General features: G+C 37.6%; 1 protein-coding gene across 4 annotated transcripts; it reads right to left on the minus strand.

Moving 5' to 3' along the window:
- Nucleotides 1-1932: 1932 nt before the first annotated feature.
- On the minus strand, nt 1933-9274 carry LOC107220958 (glutamyl aminopeptidase). Of its 4 annotated transcripts, none has more exons than XM_015659775.2 (16): nt 9012-9274; nt 7722-8131; nt 6428-6863; nt 5917-6064; nt 5516-5786; nt 5250-5420; nt 5067-5164; nt 4809-4943; nt 4438-4736; nt 4215-4300; nt 4004-4131; nt 3570-3773; nt 3405-3484; nt 3181-3329; nt 2838-2970; nt 1933-2743 (listed from the first exon to the last, which is right to left on the minus strand). In XM_015659775.2, the coding sequence occupies exons 2-16, from the start codon at nt 7966-7968 to the stop codon at nt 2374-2376; spliced, it is 2955 nt and encodes a 984-aa protein (XP_015515261.1). In that variant the 5' UTR covers nt 7969-8131; nt 9012-9274; the 3' UTR covers nt 1933-2373. The 4 variants fall into 4 exon arrangements, with proteins under 4 accessions (XP_015515261.1, XP_046602039.1, XP_046602031.1 ...); XM_046746083.1 differs by lacking the exon at nt 9012-9274 and adding an exon at nt 8915-8993; XM_046746075.1 differs by lacking the exon at nt 9012-9274 and adding an exon at nt 8694-8834.
- Between the last annotated feature and the right edge of the window lie 494 nt (nt 9275-9768).

The raw sequence follows: 9768 nt of genomic DNA on the forward strand, positions 1-9768 counted from the left end.
AACCAGTAGAATTGTACACTTTCAAAATATATGTATTCAAAAGATTGCGCGATCGTTGATTATTTGTGGTTGGTATCTAAGGTTTATTAGAAACAGTGAAATTACGATTGCAAACAATAGCAGTGATACAATTACAATCGCTCACCGGATAGACTAATTACAGAGAGTTTACGCACCTCAAACATTTGCTCATGTTCGGCACCAATCGTCCACATTTCACTTAATATTGAGAATAATTACCATGATGTAAACCGGACCATTACAAATGCTCTAATTCAATCATGCAATACCCTCAGAAAGAACAACACAAGTTAAAAGCCTTAAAGTATAAGCACATGCATTCCTGCCAAGCTGCTGTACGCGACTGATGTCAATTGACGTCGAGCCGAGTTGTGACGCCCCGACGCTCACTCGCAAATTCAATCGCGTTCAAGCGTTTGGAACGAGCTCTTGCAATCAGAAAATATGTGTCCCTATGGATCCAGCGGACTGATGTGGTTCAGTTTGGATGCTGGCAAGCGTAAAGCATGAATCAAATAACACAACTCGTGCAACACCTGTTCCTCAACTTTAAACTGCCAATTTATGCATTGTATGACGTATACAGGGGCTCTAGTTAAGTGTTTCATTTGAAACACAGATGACCGAGATTCATAAATACTGATAACCGTAACGTCGAAGCGGAAATGATATTTCTAGCTCTACGGACACAATCTTGCTACATTGGTGACACGGCTCTCATCATAGCTGAAGCAACAGTTTTCGTTGTTGTGGGTGGTTGCCGGTTTTGTTAAGTATGAGTTGAAGTGTGAAAGATATAAGGGTTGAACGCGTGTAAACGAAAGATTGACATGATGACGTACCCTATGATTCGAGAAATTGAATAACGAGAATCTGATGTTAGAGTCTAGTGGTTCTCGCTACATCGTTTCCCACTGCTTCACAGATGGTGGCTTCTGTGAGACCGAGTCTCGGGTTCGAGCGCCTCGGCAGGTGTGCTTCGTCCGGCCCTCTGCCGGTTTGCGATAATCGACCCTAGACTTAAATTCAGTCTCTTTGCAGTCGTGACTATCCAAAACAATCCAGGACTCTCTGAACCTCTTTCTGTATTTCCGACACGGACTCCGTCTACCGGATGCGATTGATCAACTTCTCGCATTTCAGGATTGAACGTGTAGTTGATGTACCCAGGTCTCTGCCGAACGTATGGGCTCATGGGCCGTGCCGTATAGAGCCTGACGATAAGAGGGGCTAGCGCGGCTCGCACTTGCAAAGATGAACCCACCCTATATCTGCTCTAGTCGGCGCTCGAGCTGCAAATCCTAGCTGCAAATGCCCACTCGCTTCTACGCCGCTCGGGGATCCGCGCTCGATGCGCGTATTCGCTGCTGCGCATGTGCATCACACACCCGCCATCCGCTACCCTCAGACGCGAGTACGGTGCAGCAGCTGGCTTTTGATGTGCGTGTACTGTCCTCCAGCCGTCTTTTCCTCAGGAGGATACTGAGATCGCATCACCCGGCGCCTGGCTAGCTTTTGACATGCGTATTATATACAGTTCCCCAGCTGTCTCTTCCTCAGGGAGATGCTGAGACCGCACCACCCAACATCTGATTTGCTCTTAAGTCACATTGATATCACCAAAGTATAATTGCAATCACTTATATCCAACACCGAATGATATCTATAGTTAGTGCAATTTTTATCTCACCTACTTTTTTCAGTTGTAGTCTTAGCTGTAATGTTATAATGCGACATTCGAGCAACTTGCATTCGTTAATCAGATTTGCGTGGCCTAATATGATGAATCAATCTTGTCGTGATTGTTTTCCATGTCGATGAACTTCTGAAATAACGAAATCGCTAACAAACCACTGAAGATATAGAACGTAATGAGTCATAAAACTTGTCTGAAGCCCAAACACTGATGAATTTCAATTCATTTTTTTTCTTTAATATCGATTATATAGCAAAACATGTGTAGTATATACAGTATCTGAAATACTAATCAATAGTCACCTTCAACAATGTTAAATGTGCAAAATATCAATATTTTAGAATAAATGGTTCAATGTCGCGTATTTGTTACTGTGAAGAAATGCAAGTTCATTTCTTACAGTTACGATTTGCGAAAAATCTTGAAAACGAGATTTCAAGGCGAGTAATATCATTAATTTTAATCGTTCTCATAAAGAAACGTGGTAAGATTTACTAAACACTTTTCAGTAATCACTAATGTGATTCTCATGAATTCAATCTTTATGAATGATGCTGATGATTTACATTTCTTGCGTATACCTGCAACATGAATCTACTCTTCTGATAGAAGAGTGTGCCACCTCAATAAAATCGAGTACATGCGCCACATCATTCTTATTCTTGGTGAGATTTCAGCCAGGAGTCAAGTTTGCCAGAGTTATTTTTGAGCCATTTGATATTGTTAGATACAGTTTCCAAGGCTTGAGCTCTATAACTCGCACCGGCTCCGGCTTCCGGATACTTTGCAAAGAAAGCTAGCATTTCATCGAGCTTGAGCTGAGTAGAGAAAGTATAAGAAATTCCAGGAATCAGTTGCCCGAGGTAGCGATTGTTTAACGTGTAACGTTTGACCAAAATTTCCCAGTTCTCTCTAATCCAATCCCAAACCAGAGGCGCCCCGACGGGATTAGCGGCAATGTTATTAATACAGGTGAAATAATCCTGAGATCTAACGTACTTTTCATCGATCGCCAAATTAATGAATCTATAAAAACATGTGTCATGTCAAGATAATCCGGCTTATATGAACACACTGAAGCACAATTAGCTCATTTTCAGTACAGATAACGTGCTCTTACTTGTTCAGGATCCAAACAGATTTAATTCCTGCCAAACCATACATCAGTTTAAGTTTTTCCGTAGAATCTGTCTCATTGACAAATTTATCGAACATGGTGTTCCATTCAGCCTCTCCGCCCACAGAATTCATTCCTGTAAAGTAAAAAATGATACATCGTATCCTCTATTTTTTTTCATTGACAAATTATAATTATAACTCACAACGGGGTACGCTATAAAATGTATTCTTTAGAATTTCCACACATTATCTATACAAATTGCCGTCCAAGGTTGCCTATTTTATATAATTATAAATATTTATGACGAGATTGTGACGTTATGATCAGCTAGTTACAAACGTACCATAGTAGTAAATTAGAGATCGAACATCAGGATGAGGGCGATTATCGTATGGATCATTTATCCAGCTAGTGAAGAGCTTTCCGGCTTCAGTCAAACACTGAGCATGACCGACCCCGCATGCCATTTTTAAGATGGTGGTGCGAAGACGGCTGGGTATACATCATTAAATGAGTATTAGGAGAACAGTGGAAGACATGATATTGCGCAATAAAATTATTACTTACAGCGTTACATGACTTTCATCGACACCCACTGTCCATGTAACAGCTTCGTACGTACTGTTGACCAAGTTTTTTACGTAAGTCTGGAAGCCAAGAATTGAGTGAATGATGTAGGTATGATCAATGCAGCTTGAAAATATTGGGTCGTTATTTAATATTTATACGTACTCTAAAACGAGTGGATAGGTCTGTTGAGGCAAGTAGAAAGTTAATGGTGCTGAGTTTTGAAGCAGCGACCTTCCACGGGACGAAATGCGTCTCACCAACGAGATATGCAGTCATATCCATTGCTATATCATAGTCTAGCTCAGTCGCATCGGCTAGACTAAATGCATCTTCCAGAAGGTGAGTTCTGTCCGAAGCCGAGAATGTCTGTAACATCAAAGATTTGAGTAAATTTTCGAAATGATCTACTTTTTCATATTGCTTGACTAATATTTCACTTGATACAATTTGGGGTTTTGCATAAAAAGAAAAATTTACTACAAATAAAAATTGCAATATCACTCTTACACTTGCTTTGTGTTACCGAAAATCCGACTAGATGATTATAATTCCTAGTTGAGAAATACTGCAGTATAGCTAACATAGAAGTTTCTCACCTTGTGGTTATATTGTAAAACGTTACTCAGTGCCATCCACTCAGCTTTTTCGTAATTCACACGATAGTACCCAATTTGATCTTTGTTCAATTTAATCCATTGTACTGACTTGTCAAGAGTAATAGACACTAAAATGTATCAAGATTAGTCTTATGAACCAATTTCACCAATAGAGTATAATCATATAAGATTTACATCTCCTGTAACTTACAGCTACTGGCATGCTTGTCAAACCATACCAATGTTGGTTTGGAACTCGCACTAGTTGTGTAGGTAATGGGAATGGTCCATTTGTATCTGAAATAAAAATCACTAAATTATTTGGTTTAGTCACTTAAAAAGCTGCACATTGATGAGAAGAATTTGTCAGAAAACTTGTAATTAACTTATTTACGATATGTGTTCGAAATTCAAGTCATAACATAAGTCCATACCCATAATTTGATTCACTTGAGTTATAGGTGGCTTTAGGATCAGCCAGAAATCGTTTCTGGGTCAATGTATAAACATCACCATTTCTGACGACATTCACAACAGGGAAGCCCATTTGTCTAGTCCAGGTGTCCATGATAGCTGTGATATGCAAATTCGAACCGACTGCATTTTGCAAAATGAAAAAGAGATCAGATGTCTCTGCATTTTGATAAGCATACTGATTCAAATATTTAGTTATTCCTGCGTAGAAAATGTCAGAGCCAATAAAGTTATCGAGCATACGAAGAATAGATGCCCCCTGTAATCAATAGAGCTTCTATTGTAATTCTTAAAAATTCATATGTAGTTATAATAATAAATTATAGCAAACCTTGTTATAAGAAATCACATCAAAAATTGCTGTTATTTCATCAGGGTTACTGACAGTTTGAACTATTGGGTGCGAACTAAGGGTGGCATCAGTTTTGAAAACTGGGTGAACCAAATCGACTAAGAACTGATCCATCTGTAGACACCAAAATGAAAATTTAGTGTCATATTTAAAAATTTGATTCGGTAATAGGAAAAATCTGTTAAAAATCGTTGATAATAATTAACTACTATTTTACTATCAACTTGTGTTACTGACCATTCCCCATTCCGGAAGTATAGCATCTGAGCTTTTAAACTGCATGTAGGTAGCAAATCCCTCATTAAGCCAGAGGTCATTCCACCACGCCATGGTCACTGGAATATTTGAAAGACTTAAAAAACCAATTTATATCATAGCTTGATACAGAGTAAAATTATGAACCAATTTTGTGGTTCTTACCAAGGTTTCCAAACCACATATGAGCAAATTCATGACACACTACAGTGACGACGCTCTTCTTGTTGGCTGTGGAACTCTTAGCACTGTCATACAAGAGACGTGCTTCTCTGTACGTAACCAGACCCCAATTCTCCATTGCCCCAGAAACAAAATCGGGAATAGCAGCCATATCTGAAATGAAACAGAGTTGTCTCTACATTTTTATTCGTCTAGATGGAATTGAGAAATTCTGTGATAATGTGAAACGAATCTATTTAAATACAAACCTAGTTTTGGCAATGGATAATCGATGTTGAACAAGTTGATGTAGTATTCTATAGCTTTTACTCCAATGTTCAGCGCAAAGGCACCTTTCGATTGCTGTGCTCGTGTTGTATAAACACTTACAGGAAAAGTCCGTCCTGCAAGACCTTTAGCTTCTTCTGTTACAGCCACAAAGTCGCTTACGATAAAGCAGGCAAGGTAAGTTGACATTGGCACACTTTTGGCAAATGTAACTGTTGTTAAACCTGGTTCAGGTTTGTTTACTGCAGCACTCTGTAAGGCACAAATGATAAAATAAAATCATATCAAATGTATATCATTGAATTTGAATTAAGAGAAAAACTGAAAGTTGTACAATATCAATACAATTCTGACATTCTCTGTAAACAAAATGCAATATCACCTGGACATTCATGTTAGAAAGGGTTGTGTAGCCATCGCCAGCTGGCTGTACAACTTTGATTGAAAACTCTGCTTTGAATCCTGGTTCATCAAAGCATGGAAATGCGCGCCTGGCATAGGTGGGTTCAAATTTTGATGTAGCGATTGACCTAAAAAAGTAAGTGATGTATGATCGTAACTATTATTTACTACGCATTAAAGTGATTACTGCATGAATGAATGTAGTTCATTTCTTAAAATCAGGTTCCTGTTACATGTCAGTGACAAAGAAAATAAGATAAAATTCATAATCTGTGAATCAAATCTATTGACATTGATTAGTATTAAAAGATAGGTGAAAACATCTGAGGACCTTTTACAGGTTGACATGAGCCGATAAGATAATATATGATTGGGTCGATGAGTTGATCATAATCCGTTTTTTATTTACAACATCTTTAAAGATCAAGTCTTCATTGGTAATCGCCTGTATGCCACATGTACACGCCTAAGGAGTTTTCACAGTCGCTTACCTTGTTCTTTTCAATTCATCTTTGTAAGTACTAGAATAAAAGCCAACAATTTTATCTGGTTGCAAGGCGCCTTCGAATTCTAGCGTGACATTATAGAGTCCAGGTTGAAATTCTTTTTTCGGTGCAATTACCCATGTTTCTAATTTCTCAACAGCATAAGTTTCTTGAATTTCAATTTCCCAATTTTTCTCGCGGCCAATAGTGACCACCTTCGTAGAAATGATATTCAAATCTTTCTGATGAAGGCAAATGTAGTCCCTTATCTCTGATAGATCCACTGCAATCGTGACGTTTCCCTTGAAGGTTCCTTTCGTTAGATCGGGGAACAAGTACAAGTCATAGTGTATCGGCTTTACATCTTTTGGCAACCGAAATGTTAAGCCACTCAGAGTCTCGTTCTGTGGCATGGCTACAAGGTTGTCACTTTTATTAGAACCTGCAGGCAAATGTATTTTACTTTGATATGAACGACTCATTATCAAACTATACTTGTGTTTACATGCTAAGCAAATAATATGGTATTGGAAAAACATCGGACTAAGTAAAGGTCAAAGCCACGAGATATGTCTCAATTCTATAGTAAATAGAAAATAACATTCTTCTACAATCTAGTCTTTCTTCTGCTTTTTTTTTCTAATTTCTCCGCGATACAGACTGTTCTGATACAATAGTTATGGAATATATTTATTTGATTGTCGCCAAACTGATTAAAAACATGCTAGTGCACATATTTTTGTTCTTCCAATGAATATAAGTATAAAATTTGTTTCAACATATTGCTGTGAATTCAACATGTAAAGTAAATTGAAAGTTTCTCTTGTTTACGTAATATATATTTGAATGTCTCAGGTAAAAACGGCTGCAGGTCATTGAGCTTTGTTGAGTCTGTCAAATTGATACTTTATTGCACACTCAAGTTTTTAAGTCACAATTTGGACGGTGATTTGCAAAAGAAAAAGAATCCCAGAAGTAAAGACATTGTTGCTCTTATAACAAAACTACAAGTCATTGAAACATCTGACAAACAATAAGATTTGAAGTTTAATAATCGGTACGACGATTAATTGCCGCTGTTTTAACAGATTCCTACAAATAGGATTCATTCTTTTATTCAATCATTGCGCGCAGCTCTATACAGTGCACTTGCACCTCTTTCTTACTCAGAAGAAGACAAAGACGATGTTTACGCGCAGATCTAAATGAAAGAACCCTTCCGTGTTTTCATTGATATTTCGCTTCAAGTTTAAACTGCCGGAATTACCTTGATCAACACTAGAATAAGTGTGTATCTTACCGGCAAATGCGTCGGAGATGTCGTATCTGCCTCCCAGAAGAATAATGAAAGTGATCAGGCCGGCGCAGATTAAGGCGAGAACAAAGCAGATTCCACAAATAAAGTTAAACAATATTCCACCGGCTCTCCGCCGGCTTTTTTCCTTCGGCTCTGATTGTGAGCCCGAATCAGCGTCGGAGTTTTGATAGCCGGAGTTTCTGAGCGAGGTCAGGCAGACGCTGCGCCCTCCAGCGTGATCATTCATCATCAAACCACCTGATGAACAATTCACTGCGCATGCGCGGGTATTTAAAACAATTTTGCGGGATTCGTTGCACTACGACGCTTTACTACGTCACGGCTGGAGATGTGAGTGGTAAACGTGACCGATAAATTTACCGTATCTTTACCGTTACAAACTAGTAACGTGACTGCAAATAAAATTACCACATTGAGCAATCATAATATATATTAGGGTGTTTCAAAATAAAATTTTATATATATATATATATATATATATATATATATATATATATATATATATATATATATATATATATATAAAATTTTATTTTTTATATATATATATATATATATGTACCTACTTAATCTGAGAAACGTTTCGAAAACAAATTTTTAAGAAAAAATGTGAGGAAATCTATAAACTGTCTTCTTAGGCCCATAATTTTGTGATGAAACTATAGTAAATTTATCAATACATTCATAATGGGTTGTGAATGTTATATTGCTTTCTACTGAAAAAAACGAAAATTATGTTTATGGGAGGCGAAAAGAAATGACGTGCTACTTCTGTCTAGTTGTAATTTCGTAAATGACCGGTCATATTTTTTTATAACAGTCAATTTATTAAATAATCTTAATATCAATATTCTTACATCTCTAGTCGCAGCGTCGTTGCATGTGTTGGGCACATGCAATTATCGCTGTCAAATGAAAAAAATTGAGAGAGTATTGGTGAAAGTTTTTACGTACGAGTACGTCGATAACACCGTCGGAATCTAATTGTAAGCACTTAATGTTATCTTTGCAAATAAAAAACGTGTACGTAGCAGCATTGCAAAGTCCCTCAAGTCCGATATAACTTTTGGACTGGACTAATGTCAATGTTTTAAAAAAAACATGTTTTTAGATGTATATAGACACGATCGTGTTTGCGAGACTTAAGTGGTCGGTTATTATCATTTTTTTTTTACCAATTCGTGAATGCAATTTCCACAGATTCTAACAAGGTAATGGTTTGTAATTGAATGATATTTCACAATGTTTAATAGTTGACGATTTCACACGTACCACTACACTGTATCCGTTTTCATTTGCAACTGAGAGAATCGTCCACGCGAATTCCTTTACGTGATAAATTTCTACACACTAGGCCGACACTTTCGCTTGGCTTGTTGACCAGCGCTTTACTTGGTGAGATCAACAAAACAAAATCCGCGTCTAATCGTGAACCCAATAGCCTCATAGCTCTCTACTCTCCTTAGAGTAAGTGTATGAATGACGTATGAGGAGACGATGTCGTATAGCGTACTAAAGGTACTAAACAACGAACGCGTGGGGGATGACTGCAGGTTCACGTATAAACTTCTGTACTTCGTCGACTCGCAGCTCTTGCGCATTCGTACGTGCACAAAATTCTAATTATCGTTTAATTGATGCTAATTATTCTTGCAAAGGAGTTGTACTAGGTGTTATGGTCAAGTGGTCAAAACTTCTAGAAATATATTCATCTGTGTATCGTATATTTTCTCACTCATGCTAACGTTTTTTACCACATGTGGACAGAGAATAATTGTATTGTAATAATAAATGAAAATGCTCAGAGACATACACGTTTATAAAACCAGTCGTACGTTACGAGATTATTCTGTTATTTAAATATAAAAATCATCGGTATACAAACGACTCGTGCGGAACATCCAGATGTCCGCATTCCAGATATTCATGGGATTGCACAATACATCCTCTGGATATTCGTGAATATCAGCCGGACTTCCGCGGTACGTTACAGTGAAATGTATCAGAGGTAAATTTTTGTCGAAAAAGT

The sequence above is a fragment of the Neodiprion lecontei genome, chromosome 1, assembly GCF_021901455.1.
Source record: "Neodiprion lecontei isolate iyNeoLeco1 chromosome 1, iyNeoLeco1.1, whole genome shotgun sequence".
In the NCBI taxonomy this organism is placed as follows: Eukaryota; Metazoa; Arthropoda; class Insecta; order Hymenoptera; family Diprionidae; genus Neodiprion; species Neodiprion lecontei.